Source organism: Ruditapes philippinarum, unplaced genomic scaffold (assembly GCF_026571515.1).
Source record: "Ruditapes philippinarum isolate M1 unplaced genomic scaffold, ASM2657151v2 ctg1108_1_1_1_1, whole genome shotgun sequence".
Classification (NCBI taxonomy): Eukaryota; Metazoa; Mollusca; class Bivalvia; order Venerida; family Veneridae; genus Ruditapes; species Ruditapes philippinarum.
The window spans coordinates 140,463-166,607 of NW_026864791.1; the positions used below are offsets into that span (position 1 = coordinate 140,463).

At 33.3% G+C, this 26,145-nt stretch overlaps 1 protein-coding gene across 1 annotated transcript; it reads left to right on the forward strand.

The window, feature by feature from the left end:
* Positions 1 to 572: 572 nt before the first annotated feature.
* On the forward strand, positions 573 to 23,809 carry LOC132726800 (apoptosis inhibitor 5-like). Its single transcript, XM_060712168.1, has 12 exons — positions 573 to 732; positions 3,038 to 3,199; positions 3,748 to 3,913; positions 6,506 to 6,657; positions 10,450 to 10,590; positions 13,175 to 13,240; positions 14,221 to 14,418; positions 16,719 to 16,897; positions 18,521 to 18,614; positions 19,655 to 19,771; positions 21,719 to 21,762; positions 23,180 to 23,809. The coding sequence occupies exons 1-12, from the start codon at positions 664 to 666 to the stop codon at positions 23,397 to 23,399; spliced, it is 1,608 nt and encodes a 535-aa protein (XP_060568151.1). The 5' UTR covers positions 573 to 663; the 3' UTR covers positions 23,400 to 23,809.
* The last annotated feature ends 2,336 nt before the right edge of the window (positions 23,810 to 26,145 follow it).

Genomic DNA, 26,145 nt, shown 5'->3' on the forward strand with positions numbered 1-26,145 from the left:
AGATGGAATTATTTGTCACACAATCATATTGCTCTCCTTTACTCACAGGTCTTTGAAACAAACTATTTTAATGTTCTATATGGGCTATATACTATAATCTTTACAGGTACTTGAAACAAACTATTTTTAATGTTCTATATGGGCTATATACTATATAATCGGTACTTGAAACAAACTATTTTTAATGTTCTTTATGGGCTATATACTATAATCTTATTGTAGTATATAGCTCATATAGAACATTAAAAATAGTTTGTTTCAAGTACCTGTGACCATTACTATGTTTTATCACGGATTTATATTACTATATTATTGTAATATAAATCCGTTGTTTTATTTATGTGAAAATTATCAATATTATTTATTTACTTTGATTTAAAAAGCTTTTAGTTTATATTTGGATATAATAAATATATTGCTTGTTTGTTATAAACAATATAGTATGTCTCTTTTATATTCTAACTTTACTTATGATCTGCAAAATCTAAAAACTTGTCTGCAAAATCCCTCTTTGTTTAACTTGTCTGCAAAGTCCGTCTGCAAAGTATACCGACCCAATATTCGTGCGCAATATTGATACAAATGTAACTTCCTGTGCGCAGCTTGGTATATTGCTTTCCGAAAAATTACATTATTTGATAACAAACAACTTCGTTGCGCATCATGGTCACAGTAGAACAATTATACAAGAAGTTTGGAGTTCTCGCTGATGCTAAAGACAAGGCAGGAGAGGTAACATAATACAACATAATTTTTTATTATATCGTGAACGTTGAACATGTAAAATTAAGTGGGTGGGGTATTCACCGGCCTGGCAGGGGCCTACCTGAAGGCAAAGTCTGAAAGCGTTTTCTCTGAAAGAAAATATAGACCTGCTTAGAGTGATCGTAAACGATTTTAAAGCAGTATGATGAAGAAGTAGAAGTACATTTCAATATAATGACATATTCATTAAATCCATCAGCGGCTGCACACATTTAACATTATCGTGGTTTCTCGTATTATTGTGAAATTGTTTAAACGGATGGAAGCCAAGCTCGCGACTCCCGTCGATATCCTAATACTTGTCTATTTAGCAGAGCTGTTTCATTTCTGGCAAAAATAATGAAGGAAATGCGACAAAAACAGATAAAAAACAAAATAACTGTGGAAATTATCGTAAAATCCAGAGAAAAAGGGTAAAGAGACTCGGCCCTATACCAACTCAGCACGGGGCAACTCGGCACAGGTCAACTCGGCCCACTTTTGAAAAAACAACATATTAAACATATCAACTTAACTCTGATTACTTGCATGATATCAAGTCAAGCTGTTTTAAATGAATAAAGAGATATCTGGTATATTATTATATAATTGAGACTTTTCGCAGGAAAAGAGTCAACTCGGCCCTATACCAACTCAGCACGGGTCAACTCGGCCCACTTTACAAAAATATATATAACGTATTAACTTTGCTTTGCATGTTGTTCAGGTAAATGAATAATAAGAAATATCTTATTATTATATAATTATACTTCTGCCAAAATAAAGTACATTTAGAAAAAAAAAGTTATTTATTATGTAATAGGATGGGTATTTACGGTAATCTAAGTTAACAGTTAAGAGTTACTATCTTTCTTACTTATTGCATGGTATATACATTATCATTCTCAACCAATCAAATTGTTACAGTGAATACTGAATTGTATAAATAAGCTGACTTTGGCAATGTTAGCTAGGTTAGGTACTGTACCTACTCTGGTCAGTACAACAAGGCTGAGCCTTGAAACATTAAACTGGACTAGTCCTTAATACAAACGTTTACGTTTATTATAATCGACCACATATAAAATATATCATAAAAATAATCTTAATCAAATAATAAATATAGTTATTCTTAATATAAAACTAAATATAATTTGATTAGTATACTCATTAAATTTGTTAGGGCTTTTCATATATTAAAAGCATTGATTGAAATTGAATTTACGAGTTGTTGTTGTTTAGTCCATCATCTTTATAAAGTGACACTTATATATAAATCTACTGAGCCCTGAGAATTTACTCCAGTTATAACTTGTGATCGTTTGGTCTCCGTGTAAAGCATTGATTCTCATAAGAACCTGACCACTATTACAATTATAATACGTACCTGTTATTTGTCTTGCAGATTAGATAAAATTAATATAGATCTAGAAAAATGTGTTTCCTTGGATGCATTTTGTTTGTAAAGTAATATTCAAAAAATATGAAACAAAAACGTGTTTACTTAATATCATAAGCTTCTATTTAATTGCAGGTGGTCACTAATCAAATGAATGAATGACTGAGTCAATCATAATTATCACCTAATTAATCTGTATCCTTAACGTATACACTGATTGATAATAATAGCCCGTAACAATATCTGTTTCAACACATTGTTTGACACTGAAGGCATTTAAATTTATGGTTAAACCTACCACGAGTAAGAAATACAGTGAGATACGCAATTGGTAATCTTTACTCGCAATTCTACTGATACGAAAAGCCTGTCTGCTGCTAGTTCGGAAACTGTCAATCCGTATATTATAAATAATTACAATAAATAGTGATAACACAAACCTAAATATTAATAATTGAAAAGTGGACCGAGTTGACCCGTGCCGAGTTGGAATAGGGCCTAGCTGACTCGGGGGCCGATTACGTTTTAGGGCCGAGCTGACCCGGATTCCTTTTCGCATTGTGAAATGAAACAAATTGAGCATTTTATGTCCAATTTATGCAAGAAATGTGAATCATTCTGCTTTGCTCTAACCTTTTATATAAGAGAAAGATATTTTCTTTGAGATACAGAACCCTTTACTACAGTATACCTCCAGTGTGAAGTAGATATAACAAAACATTGAGTATGGCTCCCAATTAGTGCTGGCTCTTGTATTAATAAGATTTGAGAAATTTTGTATATATAATCTTTCATGAAATTGATAAGGTGATATTGAAGTGACTTAGCCCAACTGTCTGTCCTTTCATATTTATTAATCAGACATTAAGAAACACTTTCAAAATTTGTTTTCAGCATGAAGAAGAGTTTCTGTACATCATTAGTGCTGTAAAAGGTGGACCAGGCGAGAAAAGGCTTGCATCACAATTTGTGACAAGGTTTTTCAAGTACTTTCCAAAATTAGCATACCAAGCCATCAATGCACTGTTTGACCTTTGTGAAGATGATGATATAAATGTAAGTTTCCTTCTGGTCAAAAGATGGTTGTGTATATAAGTTGTAGGGCCGAAAATTGTAAACACTCTCCAGATGTATGTTAAATTTACCATTATACATTGTTGGCACTTAAACAGGGGAACTGTAATTATTTCCCTGGTTTCAAACTTTTTATTTTATTGAAAAGAATTGTATTAATACATGATATACTCAGAGATACTTACATGATATACTCAGAGATACTGATTGACCAATTCATTTTGGTAGCTGCCTGGACCCCTAACCTTTAAAAAAAATCTAGGGACCCAACAAAAAAAATAGATTTACTTAAGAAAATGATTGGGCATTTTTTTTCAACTTTCAGTTTCGGCCATGGTTTTTGTCACCACCTGGGGGATAAACTTTTAATTTTTCGTTCGCAAGCAATATTTTTACTTTACTTGGGCGACTAGGGAAGTGGTAGTCTGAATCCCTGATACTTTCAACGTCCTCGCAAGGAGTTTGACAGAAAAGGAAGATATTTATATCCATGTAAAATGAAGTGTTCATTTTATTGTTTTTGTTTTTAGATTAGAAAACAGGCTATCAAGGATCTGCCAACGCTCTGTAAGGTGAATGCGGAACATGTACCGAAGATTGCTGAGGCTTTAACACAGCTGTTACAATGTGATGATCCTTTGGAGCTAGGGCTTATACACTGCGCTCTTAATCAGCTGTTTACAATCAATGCAAAAAGTATACCTTTCATCTTGTTGAAATGATCTCTGGCCTTATCCTACTGAATTTCTAAAGTGGACTTGCCAAAATCCTATATCAAAGTTGACCTAATTTCTTCATTTATAATTTGGTACTGTAAGTGTTGTAAGATTAATCAAAGTTGAACACCTCTAGATATTTTTCTTTATTTACTGTAAATGATGTTGGTTTTCCTTCAAGTTGCAGTATTAACATGAAAAACATGCACAGTAATAACTTCTAGAACAATTGTTTATATACAGGTATATGTCTTTTATATTTAAGTATTGACCACTCTTCTACCTTTGAATGAAGTTAGGGGTTAGTTTAGTCAAGGTCACTAGTGCTAAAAGTAGATTTTTTACACATACCCATACAGCCTATATTATTCCCCTACCTGTTTAACCCAGGGGACTTTAGTTAACCATTTGTCTGTCCATCCATCCACAAAAAAGCATGAAAAACGAATTCTTACACATCATATGTCATAATGATGTCTTATAAACCAAACAACCTCAGGAAAATTACCTCTATGCTCAATGTAGTTTAAAATATTTTTATCAATTCTCTTTTTTTATCAGCTTTGCCACAGGAGTCACTTAGTTAATATAGTTTTGTATTGGAAAACACATTTAAATTCTTTTTTTTGTATAACTACAATACCTAGAAGTTAAGAAGTTAAGAAGTTTGATATATAGCATTGCTCTGTTGGCCTGTACAAAACTGCTATTAATCATGCCCCTTGGGTCAATATTGGCCTGCCCCTGGGGTCACTTAGTTGATTTCAGTCTTATTTTAGGAATGTACTATCCTATGACTTATATATTGCCCTGCCTTTGTGATGCTCTTGTTTTAGTTAGGCAGTTTTAAAGTTTATTCTTAACATTTGTCATCAATGCAGAGATCGGGAAGGTCCCGCAACCTGCGACATAGTCCCATTAAAATGATTTTAGTCGCATTGATAAGCCTGCAGATACGACATTAGGTTGCATGAATAAACAATGAGGAGACAAGTAATTTCTAAAATGCAAATTTTACCTGCAAGAAATTCAGCGAAAGCATGAAAGCCTTACTGTTTGTCAAACAATTAGCCGCATCAAATAAATTTCAAAGTGACAAATTTCTTTGCTCCGCCTACAGGTACACTAGGCGGGACTAATTATCTGCATTAAACAGATTAAGCCAATTATCTGCAAACACCATGAGGTACAGTATCTACGAGTTAGGACCGTCAATTTTTTATGCTTTTCTGTTTGAAATATCGTTAATATTCTGTCGATTTTAATAGGAAAGCAAGGCAGTCAGTTTTTAAATGTCCAAAATAATTTTCAAAAGTTTAGATTTTCCATTCATTTATAGTTATTAAAGCATTGCATTCTTCCTTGATAATTAAAAGATTGTTTGCTGTTTCCGTCAGACACATTCAAAACCCGTCAGTCAAAAAAAATATTAAATTAAAAGGTTCATTAATTTTCTTAGTATCTTCATTCCTTAACAAATATAATCCAAACCTTTTTGTGTTTAAAATCATGTTTGGTAACTTCAAACTTTATCCACAGAAAAAAACAATGTGTTCTATTTATAGTTGCATGCGGTAAATCTAGGTCATCATAATTTGCCTTTGAAAACTTAACAATAACAAAGTGAAACATGAGCTGAAGTGATGTTTATTTCGTCACTACAATAATTGACAGGTCACTAGCCAATCAGATATCTGAACTGCATGACTTCTGTAAGCTGCGAGTCCCTTTGATGTAGAGTTGTCAAAAAAAGACAACAATGAATGCTACTTAAGAGCCATTCAGTGCAAATAAAAAATGGACATTACACATTACGTCATATATTACTTGATATGTTATGGAAAGGTACTTATAAAGTATTTGATTAATTTTAATGATGGTCCTTTTTACCTTATTTATCTTCAGCAAATAAACAAACTGCTTGACACCAAAAAATAACAACAACAAATATAATGTATATTAAACCATGATGTTCATTCAAATAGGACCAAATTATTTTAATTTTTTCTGCAATTGTTGATGAAATTTACCTACCTACCTACTTACCCAATTGAAAATGGCCTGTAAGAAGTGGCAAACAAGTACATTGTAGCTAATTTTTCCAGGGTGATTTTATGTTGCATGAGAAACAGATACATATTGAATGTGTCCAGAAGAATACATATATTTTAATTAAAATTCAATATTTTATATTTTTTTTTCCAAATAACAAATCTTTAAAACTTTGTTTAAAAGTGTCTTTTACACGTGCAGCTACATTTTACTTGTCATAAAAGAAATCAAAATACACATTTTAGACCTTTATCTGTACTTTATAATCATTAAGAAAAACATGTCTCATTAGTTTTGAACAATGTCTCATAACTTTTAAAAATGTCTCATAAGTTTTCTAACAGGTGGAGACATAGTCTCATTTGCAAAATTTCTTTCCTGATCTCTGTCAATGATTATTGGTCAATCACCATAATCATTATAATAGTCGATTGTCTGAGATACATAGCTAATTAGGCTTAATTTGACAGCTAAAATATAAGTATAATGTAACATAAATGTTTGTTTTATTTTCCAACAGGTGTTTTAAATGGAATATTTACTCAAATACACGGAGATGATGACAGGGTCAGAGATAATGCTATAAAATTTTTGTTTATAAACTTGAGAAAGTTGCCAGAGGATACATTAAACAAAGAATGTCAAGACTATATTACAGACGAGTGCAAGAAGGTCAGTTTATAAAAGTTTCAAAGAGGTTATATTCTTCACAATTCTAAGAAATATAATTGCATTTTGTGTCGACTGCTACAAAAGAAGACATTGGTTTGAATTACTCATGGGATTAAGGTCACTTACTGAAAAAAGAAATTTGATTTCCAAGCAGTAACTAGAGTTAGGAATAAGATAAATGTAATCAAACATAATATAACAAGCATATATGAATGTGCCAGTTGGGAATGCTTTTGAACCAATTTGGGTCAAGGTCACTGTTATTAAACATAGAAAAATGGTTTATGGATGATAAGTATTAAGTAGTTAGCATTTGAGATATTGTTATCAAATTTGGTATATGTGATATGAAGAACTCGAAAAGTACTGAAAATATTTTTATGAAGCTTGAAATATGGATAGATGGCAGTATGAAGATTTTGCACATCATTTTAAGCTCGATATTACCCCGCATCAGAGTCTGCATCCAGATTCGTGATTAATTTTTCACTATAACTTCTTTATTTCTTTAGGTATTTATTTCAAACCTCAAATATATGTTTCTGATGTACAGCAGCATCATATGTGACAAAAGTTCACAACTATAGCACAAAAATTATCAGAAATAACCCAGAATCAATACATTTGTAAGAAGATGTAATACTCCTGCTTGACTATTTCCAGAAGTATGTCCCCCTTGAACTTAGATTTTTTAGCTCACCTGAGCTCCCGTTGAATGTCCGTCTTCCGTCCACACTTGTTCGTTAAAACTCTAGCGGTCACATTTTTGCCTCAATCATCATCAAACTTTGTCAGGATGCATGTCTAGGTAAAAGCTCGGATAAGCTCGAACATGGGTCATCTTGGATGAAAAACTAGGTCACAGGAGACTAAAATAGAAAAGCCTTGTTAACACTCTAGTGGTCACATTTTTTACTCAATTATCATCAAACTTGGTCAGGATGCTTGTCTAGGTCATTGCTCGGATGAGTTCGAAAATGGGTCATCTTGTATCACAGGAGCTAAAAATAGAAAAATCTTTTTAACACTCTAGTGGCTACTGTTTTGATCCAAATATCCTGGAAATTGGATATCCTGGAAATTGGTCTGAAGGTTTGTTTTGGTAATTTCTAGGTCAAGTTTGAATATGGGTCACCTGGGGTCAAAAACTAGGTCCCAAATATGGAAAAACCTTGTTAACACTCTGGTGGTCAAATTTTTGACTCATTTGTAATCAAACTTGGTCAGAATACTTGTCTAGGTAATTGCTTGGATGAGTTCGATGGGTCAGGTGAGCGATCTTGGCCCTCTTGTTTTTGACAAATTACTAATTTTTACTTCTTTATTATGCTCCCCGAAGGGAAAGCTTATAGTCGCCACCTTGTCCGTCTGTCCGTCCTTCCGCACTCACAGGACAGTAATTATGTGGCTAGAGGGACAATAGGTAACTGTTCTTTCTCTTTGATGTCATTCATTCGGTAATGCTTTTATGTGGCTATTTTCTTTTGTGTGGCTAAAAAAAACAATAGAGAAAACAATAGAGTAGCCATATTATTGCTCTCCTGTTAGAACATCTGTCTGTCCGTCTGTCTTTTCTGTCAGTCCGTTGTCTTGTCCGGAGCATAACTTGAAAACCCTTGGAGATCATTTTTTTAAAATTCATACAGTGGTAGAGGGCATTGAGGGGGAGTGCAGTGTCAAAGAACCATAACTCTATTTTGCCCGGTTTTTTAATTATCTCCCCTTTTAGAAAAATCTTGTCCGGGACATAACTCTAAAACTATAAAAACTATAAGAGATATCAACATGAAACTTTGTAGGTAAATAGATCTCAATGGGTAGATGTGCAGTGCACAAGAACCATAACTCTATTTTGCTTGTTTTTGAATTATCTCTACTTTTAGAAAAAAAAGAACTTGGAACTTTTTAAACAAATTTACTTAAAATACAGAAAAAACTATAGGTTAAAAGATTGGGAGGGGGGAACAACACATCAAAAACACAAGATCGGTTTATATGTTTAATATCACTACCGGTTTCGGGTAAGATATACCCTTCATCAGGTTATACATTGTAAAAGATAGTTTTGCTTATCTGTTGTATAAACATCAGGGAAACTTAACACATTACTATGATACAGACAAACTAAGAACTCTAAAGTAAAGTTCATTCATGTTTTCCACAGTGGCATTATTGAATGGCCATGGCCCTTCAGATGTTGTTGTCATACTTCTTGTAGGGTTCTAACTGGTATGGGACCTTTGTATTGCTTGCAATACTTTGATAATTGCTGGTTTAATGATGTCTTTCATATTTGGTAGTGCTCTTTAACATTTTTGAGTTTGGGATCACTCAGGTTACGGTCAAGGTCACTGTTGAAAAATCAATATTAGCTTGACAGTTCAAAAAATTGTAGGTTTATCCTACTCACCTAGGCCTTGGCGTCTGTATAATACTTTGGTTCAAGTTTTGCATGCAACATCATATCTCATTAACCACTAGAGATATTTGCTTGTAACTTTACCCACTTATTGATGAAGAGTATAATAGAAATTCACTGTCCAAGAACTGTAGAATCACAGAATATTCAGATAAGTAGTAAGAAAGACATAGTCTACTGAACATATTAGAATTTAAATGAAGAAAATTAAATAAAAATTGATAAACATAAACTGTTTTATTTGTAACAAGACGCAATTCCGCAGTTGACAATAGCGAGCACTTTGACGTCATATCAACAATCTGTATTTACAAAATAATGCTGTGGCAGTAAGGCTTACATAACTATATGTTTGCATACCAAAAGTCATCAAGATCTGAAATATTGTCAAATTTCAGTCGGAAAATAGCGAGTTACCTTCAATCGCATCAAGAGATTTGATTCATACTGAATTGATTAAGGTTTCTAGGAGTATTCATACCTGAGCGCAACAATCCTTGGGACAAGTCATTAAAGAAGATCAAAGTGAACTTGACCTTAATTTTACCTTAGTACTTGAGGTCGAATTAGTAAAATTATGGCACCTGTATTCCCAATTCAACTTTGTTGGTGGCATTTTGTAAAAAAGGCTTGAAGTAAAAATTGTCTTTTCTTAAATATTTCGTCACTCTAAGCATGCTCAGAAGGTTAATTATCCCCCGCCGATGGAATCGGGAGGGGGATATAGTTTTAGGCGTTGTCCGTCCGTCCGAATTTCGTTTCCGGAGTAGTTCTCTGCAAAAACTGGCTGGAATTCAACGAAACTTTATGGGAATCATCAATATCAAGAGGAGATGCGCATATCGTCGGCTTGTTCAGGTCCGACCCTTTAACTCAGAGTTATGGCCCTTGATTAGTTATGCAGTATCCATATAGAAAAATCCTCGCTACTTCTCTGCTACTACTGGCTGGAATTCAATGAAACTTTATGGGATACTAAGAGGAGATGTGCATATAGTCGCCTTGTTCCGGTCAGATACTTATAACTAAGATTTATGGCCCTTGATTAGTTATGTAGTATGCATACATCTCATTGGCATTTCCAGATTTTACTATTTAACACAAAGTTATGGCTCTGTTATTGCCCTGAATATTTATCAAGTTCAAAGAATATTACTGTTTATGCCATGATTAATATATAAATAAAGCCTTATGTCTTCATTTGTTGTGTTAATAATAACCAGTACTCGGCGGGGGATATAAATTCAACGAATTTGCTTGTTAAAAACTGGGGTACGGAAAACCTATTGTTTGGTAATGTAAAAAATTTTCATAAGATAGGATGGATATTTGTGAATACTAAATTTGACTTCAAGTTTTTGCTTTTCTTTCAGGTATTACAAGATGTTACAAAGGAAGAGTTTATTTTCATAATGGAAATATTGAAATCATTGTCTAGTATGAACACAGTGATGGGCAGGCAGCAGTTGCTGGAAATAGTCACAGAACAAGCAGAATTGGACCAAACGTTTGAGGTAGGCGTAATAATTGTTTAGCTAGGAAGTTCTCTTTTTAGTCCCCTACCGGTTTAACCGGAGGGGACTTTAGGTTTACCCTCCGTCCGTCTGTCCGTCTGTCTGTCTGTCCGTCTGTCCGTCTGTCTGTCTGTCTGTCAGTCCGTCAGTCCGTCCGTCCACAAAACTGGATCCCGCGATTACTCAAAAAGTACTGAAAATATTTTTATGAAACTTGATATATGGATAGATGGCAGTATGGAGATTATGCACGTCTTTTTTTTTTCTTCCTATGTTGAAAATTCTGGTTGCTATGGCAACAAATAGTCTGAAAATATGGCAAATTTAACACATAAACTGGATCCAGTGATAACTCAAAAAGTACTGAAAATATTTTTATGAAACTTGAAATATGGGTAGATGGCAGTCTGGAGATTATGCACATCTTTTTCTTTTCTTCCTATGTTGAAAATTCTGGTTGCTATGGCAACAAATAGCCTGAATTTCAAGATTTCTGATTTAAATTTTTCAGCATTTTCACTATATGTTCTTTATTTCTTAAGGTGTTTACTTCAAACTTTAAATATAAGTTTCTGGTCATCAACCACATCATATGTGACAAGGTTTATAACTCTAGCACAAAAAATATCAGTATTACCTCCCTTGAACTTAGATTTTTTAGGGGAAAAAATGTTGTCTTTTTTAAATAACTTCTTTATTTCCTAATGTATCTACTTCAAACTTCATGTATATGTTTCTTATTATCACTCGACATTTTTGAGAAGGTTAAATACTCTAGCAAGACTATTTCCAGAATTATGTCCCCCTTGAACTTAGATTTTTTTCGAGAAACTGGTATTTTCACTCCAACTTCTTCATTCTTTATAGGATTTACTTTAAAATCCCACATCGTAATAATATGACAAGGTTGTATAAACATAATTTCCTTACTAAGCATGGAAACTTAACACATTACTGTGATATTGACAAACTTATTTTATTATGTTTTGTGGTTGATATTTTCAAATACAGACTTCATCCTCAAATTCATTATAAATGGCAATACACAGGAGTGTATGACAATTAAAGAACTTTTTGAGGGACCGGTAGGGGACTACTGTATTGCCCGCAATACTATCAAATGCTTGTTATTACTAGTATTATAATCTATTTTCTTTGCAAGCAGCTGTCAGCTACACATAATGCTGTTGAGGTATTGGTTAACTGGTTGAATCAAATTGCCTCAGAAACAATTATTACATTAAAATATCAGAAAGGGTCCTAACAAAAGCATGCATATCATAAACCAGTGCAGGACATTATGTCGAAAGACATTTGATAGAATATGACAAAAGAAGGGACAAATGGCCAAATACGACAAAGTATAGAATGAAAATTTGATAGAAAAGAATATAATGTCAAATATTGTCGAAAAGATGTCGAATTATGTCAAACCCTTAAAAATTACATGAATATAATAACACAAAAGTAGTTGGAAGTAAATGTGTGCAGTTGGTTCATAATTTATTCTAATTCTTTCTTATATGTAATTAAATTGTTTTTAAATGTTCGTTATTTTAAATATACATTCATATTCAGTATCGAAAGTTGTATGCAACTTCTTATAAGGTCTGACATGGGAATCCTTACATAGCATCACTTCTGATATGTTTTCCCTGATTTTTCGTTGTGTCATAGGTTAATATATTTTTCGACCATCTGTTGCTCTGTATCATTTGTCCATTCTTATAATTGTTGTATTCTATAAAGTGTCTTTCGACTAAAGTCATAAACCCATCATAAACAATTAGATTTGTACATGTTTTACAATTTGTAAACAGCCTTTCCTGTATAAGATTAATAATATCATACATTGACATAATATATAAGTTGCCCCTTTCCTGTATAAGATTAATAATATCATATATTGACATAATATATAAGTTGCCCCTTTCCTGTATAAGATTAATAATATCATACATTGACATAATATATAAGTTGCCCCTTTCCTGTATAAGATTAATAATATCATATATTGACATAATATATAAGTTGCCCCTTTCCTGTATAAGATTAATAATATCATATATTGACATAATATATAAGTTGCCCCTTTCCTGTATAAGATTAATAATATCATATATTGACATAATATATAAGTTGCCCCTTTCCTGTATAAGATTAATAATATCATACATTGACATAATATATAAGTTGCCCCTTTCCTGTATAAGATTAATAATATCATATATTGACATAATATATAAGTTGCCATGGGAATTTTTGTCATTTCCCTTGTTTCTAAGTTAGAAGAAGTACAGTATAATGTAAATATTAATGATGTTTAGGACTTGCTGTTGTGTGGTTATGTTTGCTGACTTCAGTTAACTGTCATCTAAATCCTTTTGATTTGTATCTAGTTTGAACCTTGAACTCTGTCCAGTGATTGAGCTATGCTATGTTTACCTGGTTAGTTTACCTGTACGCCGTGATATTTTGAAATCATGCATCTCTCTGTTCAAGATAAAAAAAATCTGAAGGATAGAGATCAGCAAAATTCTGTATTTAAACTAACGTCATACTAATGTGTGTATGTTCTCCACAGGCAGCAGATTCAGATGTTGTAGATAGACTTATGTCATGTGTGAAACAGGCAGCTCCATTATTTTCGGTAAGTAGATTGTTATACCATTTTGCTTTTAAGTGTTTATTCCATCTTTCAATGATCTGTGTTAATGGCTGCCAAACTACAGGCAAATCGTGTGAAGGTCCTAGTGATTCTACTAGCCTGATGCCCTTAAAGTACCTGATATAATACAAGGAAAGGTGTTGAGTAAGAGCTGGAAAGTTTTTCACTGTATCACCAGAACCCCATTTCCAATTCAAATTAACCTCTTTTTCTCAAGCTTAAAGAATTATTTCTAAAAGCATTCCAAAAAAATCAAACTGTAACTTCCGAATTCTGGAACTTCTAAAATCAGGAAACTTCTGAAATCGACCATTTTTCAGGGTCCTGAAATTTCTCCTTCTGTTTTCTATGTAATTGATACCTCTGAATTAGGGAACTTTTAAATTCCAAATGATTTTCTGTTAAAATTTGGGTTATATCCTTTTGTGACTGTATATTTCATTATGTCTTACTTAAACAATTTTAATGTTTTATGTTTCTAATTGTTCAGATATATGTACTTCCAAACTTCTGAATTTTGGACACCTCCGAATTCCAAACTTTCTGGCTAGTCCCACAGGTGTTCGGCAGTATTTTTATTTACATATATTTCTCAAATACAAAATATTACAATTATTAGATCAAATGTTTTTCTTTTAATGACAATCTAGTGAATAACAACTGAAAATTTGATTTTCATATTCATGTAGTGACTGTACAATCCCATCAATTAATGTGCATGTAAACCACCATTTAAAAGGTATTTCAATTTCACACATTCACTGTATTTACATATTTATTACTCCCTTTGCAGATAGTGTAGATAATCTGGTCCTTAATAGTACAGTTTATGTGCTGTTCATTATTGATTTGCTTATCAGGTCATGTTGTGTAGGTGGCTAAGTGGGACTGGATGTAAATGGTTTTTTTTTATAGATTTCACAATTGTTCAGATGTGTAACATAATTGTCTTTCTTTTTCAGAAAAATGTACATTCTAAAGTGTTTGTGAATTACATGTGTAATAATGTGTTACCAGGACTTAGTTCCATGTCAAACCCAGAAGATAGAGTAGACAATAAACTTGACATGTTAAAATTACTTGCAGAAATCTCAGATTTTAATGGATTTAGTCAGGAGGATGTGCTAAAGCCATTGAGTCACGTTTTCACCCGCTTAATTGTAAGTATGATTGTATTTTTATAGCGATTCACCTCTGTGTATGTGTGTGTGTTTGTGTGTGTGTTATATAGATTATATAGTGAACTTAAAAAATCTTCTTGTGAAAAACCACTAGTCCAATTTCAACCAAACTTGGCAGGATTGTTCATTGGGTGAAGGGGTTCCAAAGTTGTTCAAAGAATTTCATTCCATGCAGAAATCTGGTTGCCATGGCAACCAAAAGGAATTATAAGAATAAATTAAAAAAAATCTTCTTGTAAAGACCCAAAAGGCCTAGAGCTTAGATATTTTGCATAAGGCATTGTCTGGTAGATCTCTAGCAAGATTGTTCAAATTATAGCCCTGGGGTCAAAATTGGCCCCGCCCCGGGGGTCATTGATTTTCACTATGTACATATAGTAAAAACTTAAAATACGTTCTTGTAAAAACCCAAAAGGCCTAGAGCTTAGATATTTTGCATAAGGCATCATCTGGTAGACCCTTACCAAGAGTGTTCAAATTATAGCCCTTGAGTCAAAATCAGCCTCGCCCCGGGGTCATTGGTTTTCGCTATATGTACATATAGTAAAAACTAAAAACACCTTTTTGTAAAGACCCAAAAGGCCTAGAGCTTAGATATTTTGCATAAGGCATTGTCTGGTAGACCTCTACCCAGATTGTTCAAATTATAGCCCTGGGGTCAAAATCGGCCTGCCCCAGGGGTCATTGGCTTTCCTTATATGTATATAGTAAAGACTTAAAAAAAATTCTTCTAGCAATTGACAAATGCTAGAGGTTAGATATTTTGCATGAAAAATTGTGTTGTAAAACTCTAGCAAGATTGTTCAAATTATAGCCCTGGGGTCAAAATTGCCCCCGCCCTGGGGGTCATTGATTTCAATATATACATATAGTAAAAAATAAAAAAATCTTATTATCTGAAGGTACAAGGCTTAGAGCTTTAATATTTGTTAAATAATATCATCTAAAGGTACTCTACCATAGTTGTTCAAATTTTGCCTCTTGTGTCAAAATTAGCCCTGCCCCTGGGAGCCATAGGTTTATATTATATGTATATAGTTAAAACTTAAAAATCATCTTCTCTAAATTTACAAAGGATAGATTTAAGATATTTTGCATGAAACATTGTGTAGTGAACCTCTAGCAAGATTGTTCAAATTATAGCCCTAGGGTAAAAATTGGTTCCGCCCCGGGGGTCATTGATTTTCATTATGTACATAAAGTGAAAAAAAAAATTTGTCTGAAGGTTCAAGGCATAGAGCTTTGATGTTTGATATATAATATCATTTATAGGTCCTCTACCAGAGTTGTTCAAATGTCAAAAATTGGCCCTGCCAGGGGGCAGTGATTCTCATTATGTACACATAGTCAAAACAGAAAATAAAACAAATGTTTTCTGAATGGGAGAAAGCTATAGCTTAGATATTTGACTTGAAATGTTGTTTAGTGGACCTGTATCAAGATTGTTATTAAACCCTTGGGTCAAAGTTATGCCTTGCCCAAGGGGACAGTGACCTACTTTCTTATCCTTTGATGTACAGCAATGACATTTTGACCATGTGCACAGTTTTAGTTGTAAAATTGAACTTTGACCTAGATTTTGATGATGTGACCTACTTTCTTGTCCTTTGATGTACAGCTATGAAATTTAAACCATGCGGTGGCATAGCATTTTTCTCAAATGCAATCTTGTTTTCATAATAGAAAGAGCATCGAAACACGAGGCTATCTGATTTGTACGAGGGGCATCCCCAAGTAATAATCAGATTGATTAGTGTTTTGATGTTTTTTCTCTTTTGTATCATAGTCAAACACCTGTTGTCATAATATGAAACCCCAGAAAAAAGTAACCAATGAACGAGCATCTGAATATGATATTTCTATCGTTTTCCCTTTCTCTGCCATCACAATAAGAAAACCGCAGCAAAAATGAGCCAATCAATGGGCATGCCCTGGAGTTCGGGTAACTAATACCTGCACTCGAGTTAAAGCACTGTGCATGTTTATGTATACGATTTAACTCGGACACATTTTCAACAGAAATGTCTCCAAACTATGATACAATTTATTTTTGGAAAATTATTCACTATCAAAACAGTATAATTTTTGAGCTGTGTTGAACTGTTCATCTATATATAAGAACTATATTTCCATACTTGTAACTTATTCAGATGACAACCTTACACATAATTCCCTTATTTTGATAGAAACACTTTGGATATAAGTGATCCAAGATTATACATTATTTTTCCACGTTTATTTTGACTTATGTAGTATTGATGGTTTATATTATTATAAAGGAGTACATGCCATTACCACCAGCAGAGGTAGAATCAGACGCAGATCTTGACGAGGAGCCAAAACTTCAGTTTTCCTATGTCGAATGTTTAATGTACACATTTCATCAGCTGGGACGAAAATACCCTGAATTCCTAACATCAGAAGATGCTGCAGAAAGATTAAAAGATTTTAGATTAAGGTTTGAAAATTAAGAGCATGCTCATGGTTATCATTTTGTTTACATATTTTGTATCATTTAGGGCTTTAGCAATACAGCTACCTTTTAGAACAGTGCAGTTTCATTAATTCGGTTTTGATGGTAGTACAATATAGTTAAGCACAAGGACGAAATGTTTTAAACTGTTTAAATTTCTTTGTCTTTACAAAAAAAACAACAACTCATAAATAAACATTGAAGATAAAATACATGCTGTCGGACTTTTTAATGCTTGTTTGTCTTAAGTAGAAATAGAAATACTTTTTAGCTCACCTGTCACAAAGTGACATGGTGAGCTTTTGTGATCGCTTTTCGTCATGCGTCAGTCCGTCTGGCGTCGGGCCGTTAACTTTTACTTCAAACGACATCTCCTCAAAAACCACTAAGTCAATTTCATCCAAACTTCACAGGAATGATCCTTTGGTAGTCAATTAAAGCAGAACTCTGGTTGCCATGGCAACCAAAAGAAAAAACTTTAAATAGCTTAAAAACCGAAAGAGCTAGAGCTTAAGTATTTGGCATGAAACATCATCTAGTCATTGTCTACCATGTTTGTTAAAAAAAAATGCCCTTGGGTCAAAATTGGCCCCGCTCTGGGGGGCTCATTGATTTTCCTTATTTGTATATAGTAAAAACTTAAAAAATCTTCTTTTAAAAACCCAAATAGCTAGAGCTTAGATATTAAGCGTGAAACATCCTCTAGTTGGTGTCTACCAAATTTGTTCAAATAAAAGTCCTGGGGTAAAAATTGGCCCCGCCCCAGGGGTCATTGATTTTCCTTATTTGCATAAAGTAAAAACTTAAAAAATCCTCTTTTAAAAAACCAAAATAGCTAGAGCATGAAACATATTCTAGTGGGTGTCTACCAAGTTTGCCCCAGGGGTCATTGTTTTCCTCTTTATGTATGTAGTAAAAACTTAAAAAATCTTCTTTTAAAAACCCCAAATAGCTAGAGCTCAGATATTTAGCATGAAACATCTTCTAATGGGTGTCTACCAAGTTTGTTCAAATAAAAGCCCTTGGGTAAAAATTGGCCCCGCCCCGGGGTCATTGATTTTCCTTATATGTGTATAGTAATTTTAACTTAAACAATCTTCTTATTAAAAACCCAAAGAGCTAGAGTTTAGATACTAAGCATGAAATATCTTCTAGTGAGTGTCTACCAAGTTTGTTCAAATAAAAGCCCTGGGATCAAAATTGGCCCCTCCGAGGGTGGGGGGGTCATTGTTTTTCCCTATATGTATATAGTAAAAACTTAAAAAATCTTCTTATAAAATCCCCAAAGAGCTAGAGCTTAGATATTTATCATGAAACATCTTCTAATGGGTGTCTACCAAGTTTGTTCAAATAAAAGCCCCTGGTTTAAAATTGGCCTTGGCCCAGGGATCTATATACAGGTGAGCCATTTCAGGGCCATCATGGCCCTCTTGTTTATAATGGACACAGAAATGATCAGAGTAATATGTTTTTTATCATTGAAGGACTTTCACCAAAAACAATGGTTCATATATAGTAGTTGGTCAGGTATATCAAGTGTAAATTTTAACATTTCATGCCATGCAATAACTTTCATTTTCATGTAAATAATGTACATTTCAATTTCAGGTTACAGTATTTTGCAAGAGGAGTACAGATTTATATAAAACAGTTGCGGCAAGATTTACAAGGAAAGACAGGTGATGCTCTTAAAACAGAAGAGGTAACAAATATTTTACAAATGTTCATCTTAAAATCATCATTGTATATCTAATAAATATGTGTGTACTGGTATATTTAAGCAATTATAGTAGATGAAGATTGTGTAACTACGTGTAGGAACAAATCAAAAAATAATATTGTTAAAAAGAAAGTTGGATCATGTGCCAAAGAAAAGTTTTGTTAGCATATGTCATAGAAAATACTTATTGTCAAATTGTCACACACAAAATATTCAGCTGCAAAGTTTTTGTAGTTCCTAGTTTTTAGCTCAACTTCTTTGAAGAAAGTGTTGACCTATTGTTACAGTTATGTTGTTGCCGCCATCAAGAAACTTTTAAGTTGGCCATTCCTTTTTATGCCTCCTAAAATAGGGAGGCATATAGTTTTTGTAGTGTGTTTCTGTCGGTCGAACTTTATCCAGTCCATAATTTTGTCATTTATGGAAGGATTTTAAAGTAATTTTGTATAAATGTGAAGCACATTGGGAAAATTGTCATGTGCAAGATCTAGGTCTAAATGAAGCTCAAAGGTCAAGGTCACACTCTGACTTTTAAGGAAATTTTTAATGTAAATGCACTGATGTTCATGTCTGGTCAACAATTCTATCATTGGTGGATGGATTTTAAAAATCATTATGCATAAATGTGTTGGACATAATGATGACTTGTCGCCAACAAGAATTGGGTCCCTTTCTCAAGGTCAAGGTCACACTTGCAGATCAAAATTCATGATATGATTTTGATAAAAGTATACTGTTGTTCATGTTTGGTCAACAATTTTTTCATTCCTAGATGGGTTTTAAAATGATTATGCGCAAATATGTTGGACTTAATGACATGTGACACAAAGCTTTGAAAGAAGAAACATGTACATCCTCAACAAACTTCAAAGCACCTCTTTTAGCATAGGATCTGAGATTGGCAAAAAATTTACAAGGGGTAATGTATATTCTAGAGTGTTGTGGCATTTTACTATTTATTCCACTGTTTGACAGTATTTGACTAAGTACTGAAAAATTCATGTTATATTTATATATTTCAGAGTAAGTTAAAGGTATGCGCACTCAAAGTCACATCTAACATCAACAGTCTTATCAAAGATCTGTTCCACAATCCACCATCATACAAATGCATGGTCACGTTGTCATGGAGACCAGCAGTAAGTTTATTTACATAGCTTATCAAATGTACTTTACAGCTCTTAGCCTGCTAGTGGCAACTGATTCTACCCATGTCACTAGGGCAGACCAAGATCAGCTGGCACTGTTCTCTTCTTATTCAATACATATTTTGTAACTTTTGGGGGAAAAAATGATGCTACAGTGGAATATAGCCATTCACATGTTTGAATGAGAGTGAATGTCTGTGTGTCTGTGTCTTTTTGTTTGTTTGTGCTCCTGTTACATAGATTATATAGTGAACTTAAAAAAAATCTTCTTAAAAACCACAGGTCCAATTTCAACCAAATTTGCCAGGATTGTTTCTTGGATGAAGGGCTTCATAAGTTTTTTGTTCAAAGAATTTGATTCCATGCAAAAATCTGGTAGCAGTGGCAACCAAAAGGAATAATAGGAAGAAACTTACAAAATCTCCTCTATAACCACAATGCATAGAGAATAGATATTTTTGCACAAGGCATTGTCTTGTTGACCTCTACCACAATTTTTCCAATTATAACCCTAGGGTTAAATTTGACCCCATCTCTGGGTTATGTGTTTTCCTAAGTAAAACTTAAAAAAAACACTTTCTTCTTTAAAACTAAAAAAATGTATTGGCACAAATTTCATTTTCAACAAAAACTATGCAAGTAATTGGAAAAATAGGATTTTAAAGTGGCCACCGAGATTTCCTTTCCATAATCACTTGGCAATGCTACATGCCAAATATCTAATATATAAAGCATATTGTAAAGATTAAACAAGTTTTCTCCTCCAAAACTACAGGGGCTGTAGCTTAGATATTTGGCATGAAATGTTATCTGCTGGACCTCTAACATGACTGTTCAAATTATAGCATGGGGTCAAATTGGCCCCACCCTAGGGGCCACTACATAAATACAGTAAATATAAATAGTATCACTTTGTGGTCTTCTACAAGAATTTTTTAAATCATATCCCAGTGCTAAAAAATAGCCATACCCTAGGCATCACTTAATTTACCTAGGCTTATATTGAAAAAAACATTTAAGTTTTATTTTGTGTAATTGCAATGCGCAGAGCTTAGATATTTGGCATGTAGCATTGCCAAGTGAACAAAATATATGAATCATGCCCTTGGGGGTCACTTTGTTTATATAGACTTTACTTTGTTTATATAGACTTGTATAGTAATAATGTCTTGAAAGACTTCTCAGATGTCTAGAGCTTAGATATTTTGTATGTAGCATTGCCAAGTGGACCTATACAACAAGCCCCTGAGATCAAAATGGAACAGCCCTGGGAGTGACTTAGTTTACATAGACTTGTATATAGTAAAAAATGTCTTCAAAATGTTTCTGCTTTAAAGGAACAATGCCAAGAGTTTAGATTTTTGGCACATAGCACCACCTTGTGGTCCTCCACAAAATTAACATAAATCTTGACCCTTGGATCAAAATTTGGCATTATACATAGGCATGTCCATGTAATTGTCCAAGTAGACCATATCCCTTGGTGAGCGATTAAGGGCCATCATGGCCATCTTGTTTTATTTTACAAAAGTTGTGTATTCTTGGTTACTCATTGGACAAATACCTTCTTTTTCTTTAGGAGCTTCTTAGCAAATATGATTTAGCATTTTGTATGCAAGTGAAAATACTACTTTGTTTACATTTTGATACTTTGATGACAAATTATTTGACATTTAGCACTACTTCTCTCTAGTACCAAGCATCTAACATGCTCTGAAAATTATTTTAAAATTATAAAACTCATGCTTGCTGTTTGTTTCTTAAAGAGTACAAATGTGCGTTTAAAGTATTATTTTACCTATTTGGAATTGTTTTCCAAGTGAAAACAATGATGTAGTTTTCATACTATTACATTAACTTAATATAATTATATACTGATTTATTATTGTACCATTCCTTGAGATGTGAAACATTCATTTCTTTATGTTTTATCTACAGACGAAAACTGTAACATCACCTGGAGGGGGAACCACTCAAACTGCGTAAGTTTGTAACCTTTTTATGCTTTTAGAACAAGAAATGGATATGATCTGCCAATGAAAATATTGTTAATTGTCAGTGGAAAGTCAAACTGGCATCTTTTAGGAATTTTCTATTATCCAGCAATGGAAAGAAATTTTTAAGTATAATAAAATTTACTAGTTGACCCCTTCAGTCATGAGATATTTTTCACACATTTTCTAGCTGTGATGATGATTGTTGAAAGATTTGTAAGACAGGTGTTAATTACACGTTTGTGTGATGTAACAGCCTATGTGTGAGAATATAAACATTTTAATTGCGGTAGTAGTATTTGAAAATAAACATTAATTTTAGTTCCGTTTTAGATTTTCCAAGATCCAATGTAATGTGATAATTACAGTAAACGCTAAATGTTTGCCCTTATTTTTGCTGTAGCGTACACTTGCCCCCTGTTTTAAAGATTTGAATATACTTAATTGATTGTTTCCATGGAAAAACACAGAAATGATGAAATTGGCGTGTTACTTTCAAAATAATTTCCTAAAAATCATTATTACAAAACCCTAGAGACAAAATGTTTATGATTCTTCCAATAAATAATGTTTAAAGTATTCTTTAACAATTTTATTTGTGTACTAGTATGTTATAACCATTAAGGATAATTAATTTAATGTAGAAACCCTACATATATGATAAAGTATTCTTTAACAATTTTATTTGTATAATCATTAAGGATAATGCATTTTATAAAACCAACACATGTTTACTGAACAAACTGCTGATAAATATCAGCCTTTCAATCTTTATAATTCAGGGGGGAAAATGTCCGCCCTTAAAATATTTTCAGGGTGTGGGCAAATGCCAGCCCTTTCAAAACATACCTGGAGGCAAATGTCTGCAACTGTAAATAAGTGGTGCAAACATCCAGGGGCAAATGTCCTAGAATCAATAATCACTCAGGTTATTGTTTACCATAAGCTTGTTAAATTTCAGTGAATCACTTTAAAACAGCAACAGCTCAAAATTTTCTCATTTGAAATTGTGGGGGAAACACAAGTCTAAATCCTGATATCTTGAAATTTATACACAAGTCCCTTCAACTTCCATTTTGGAAAGTTTTTACTGTGCTTTTGGAACACTCAGCAGAATAATTTCATCACAAACCTGTGCTACTTTTTCAACTCCATAAATATTGTATGGGAAAACTGTATTTATATTTTGATGTGACATCATATGCATACACAAAGGATTATTTTGACTGTAAACTGTACTTATTTTAGATATACTTTGACAAATAGAATATCTCAGTTGTATAGCTGTATCACTAAATTTATTGAACTTGTGAAATAAGATAATATTATTCATCTTGTTCAACCAGAAATTGAATGAACACTCATTCAATATCCTCTGTTTCTGATGTGTTAATTTTATTAACAGGCAGAAGAGATTTACTCCAATAACATATGAAGGGGCTGCCAATGGGGCTTCAAATCCAAAGAAAACAAACAGGGAAGCCAGACAGTTGTATGCACCACCTAGCGGCAAATTTAGCGAGAAAGCTGGTTCTTATGTAGTCGGACAGAGAGGAAGGGGTGGAGGTGGTCGCGGTGGAGGGCGGGGTAGGGGCTTCAGAGGGGGCAGAGGAAATCGATTTTAACGAGACAAAAGGAAAACAGTACAAAAGAAATATGTTATGGATGCTATTGATTTGGCTGTGATTTTATGTAAAAGGGCATGCAGATTTAATGGCATTTTAAGTGGATAATAGAATGCTATGTACTTGTTAAACAAAAATGCCTGGGCTTTAGAATAAGTTTTAAAATAAAAAATCAGAAAGAAAAACATTCTTAATGTAGTGAATTGAACTGGAGATAGTGAGGGGGGGGGGGGATTATTTCAAATTTCTGATATATTAACTATCCTATTTTACAAAGATTTCTCGTAAAGAAAAGATTCCTGTAATTAAAGTTCTTTTTATCAATTGAAAAAATCAAAGAAGCATAAATTATGTGTGAAATGTAAAAAGGTTTGATTTACAAATTATCAAGATTTGTCATTGAATGTTTTTGATAAAAAAAAAGTAAAATAGTACTTGTAGTGTTTTTTTGGACATTTTTCAATGGTAATAATAATGGGAAGTTGATCCTTTTGCAGAACAGTCTTGACACTACATTCCATCAAACCAAGCCTTTACCATTTATAATTATTACAAGTTATATGTATACTGTCAAATCACTTTTGCTTTAATGTTACATAATTTGTAAAAGAAATGAAGCTGGATCTCAGACATTGATTTTTATGCCACCGCAGCATCTGCGATGCGGTGGCATATAGCGATTCACCTGTGTGTGTGTGTGTTTGTTTGTGTGTGTGTGTGTTATATAGATTATATAGTGAACTTAAAAAATCTTCTTGTGAAAAACCACTAGTCCAATTTCAACTAAACTTGGCAGGATTGATCCTTGGGTGAAGGGCTTCCAAAGTTGTTCAAAGAATTTCATTCCATGCAGAAATCTGGTTGCATGTGTGTTTGTTTGTGTGTGTGTGTGTTATATAGATTATATAGTGAACTTAAAAAATCTTCTTGTGAAAAACCACTAGTCCAATTTCAACTAAACTTGGCAGGATTGATCCTTGGGTGAAGGGCTTCCAAAGTTGTTCAAAGAATTTCATTCCATGCAGAAATCTGGTTGCCATGGCAACCAAAAGGAATTATAAGAATAAATTTAAAAAATCTTCTTGTAAAGACCCAAAAGGCCTAGAGCTTAGATATTTTGCATAAGGCATTGTCTGGTAGACCTCTACCAAGATTGTTCAAATTATAGCCCTGGGGTCAAAATAGGCCCCGCCCCAGGGGTCATTGATTTTCACTATATGTACATATAGTAAAAACTTAAAATACCTTCTTGTAAAGACCCAAAAGGCCTAGAGCTTAGATATCTTGCATAAGGCATTGTCTGGTTGACCTCTACCCAGATTGTTCAAATTATAGCCCTGGGGTCAAAATCTGCCCCGCCCCAGGGGTCATTGGTTTTCCTTATATGTATATAGTAAAAACTTATAGTAAAACTTAGAAAAAATTTCTTCTATCAGTTGACAAATGCTAAAGGTTAGATATTTTGCATGAAACATTGAGAAGTGAACTTCTAGCAAAGTTGTTCAAATTATAGCCCTGGGGTCAAAATTGCCCGCGCCCCGGGGGGTCATTGATTTTCAATATATACATAATAGTAAAAAAGTCAAAAAATCTTATCATCTGAAGGTACAAGGCTTAGAGCTTTAATATTTGTTAAATGATATCATCTATAGGTACTCTACCAAAGTTGTTCAAATTTTGTCTCTAGTGTCAAAATTAGCCCCGCCCTGGGAGCCATAGGTTTTCCTTATATGTATATAGTAAAAACTTAAAAAATCATCTTCTCTTAATTTACAAATGCTAGAGTTAAGATATTTTGCATGAAACATTGTGTAGTGAACCTCTATAATGATTGTACAAATTATAGCCCTGGGGTCAAAATTGGCCCCATCCCCAGGGGTCATTGATTTTCACTATGTACATATAGTAAAAAATTCTAAAATCTTCTTGTCTGAAGGTACAAGGCTTAGAGCTTTGATATTTGATATATTATATCATCTATGGGTCCTCTACAAAAGTTGTTTTAATTATGCCCCTAGTGTTAAAATTGCCCTGCTCCAGAGGCGATAGTTTTCCTTATATGTATAAAGTAAAAACTTGAAAAATTTTCTTCTCTGAATTGAAAAATCTTCTTCTTTGAATTGACATAGGCTAGAGGTTAAATATATGGCATGAGACTTTGCGAAGTGAACCTTTACCAAGATTGTTCAAATTATAGCCCTGGGGTCAAAATTGGTTCCGCCCGGGGGTCATTGATTTTCATTATGTACATATAGTAAAAAAATAAAAAATATTTTTGTCTGAAGGTACAAGACATAGATTTGATGTTTGCTATGTAATATTATCTATAGGTCCTCTTCCAAAGTTGTTCAAATTTTTCCCCTGGTGTCAAAATTGGCCCTGCCCGGGGGCAGTGATTCTCAGTATGTACACATAGTAAAAACAGAAAATAAAACAAATGTTTTCTGAATGGGAGAAAGCTACAGCTTATATATTTGACTTGAAATGTTGTTTGGTGGACCTGTATCAAGATTGTTTTGAATTAAACCCTTGGGTTCAAAATTTTGCCTTGCCCAAGGGGACAGTGACCTACTTTCTTGTCCTTTGATGTACAGCAATGAAATTTTGACCATGTGCACAGTTTTAGTTGTAAAATTGAACTTTGATATCAGGTGACCTAGATTTTGATGATGTGACCTACTTTCTTGTCCTTTGATGTACAGCTATGAAATTTGAACCATGTGCACAGATTAAGATGTAAAGTGAA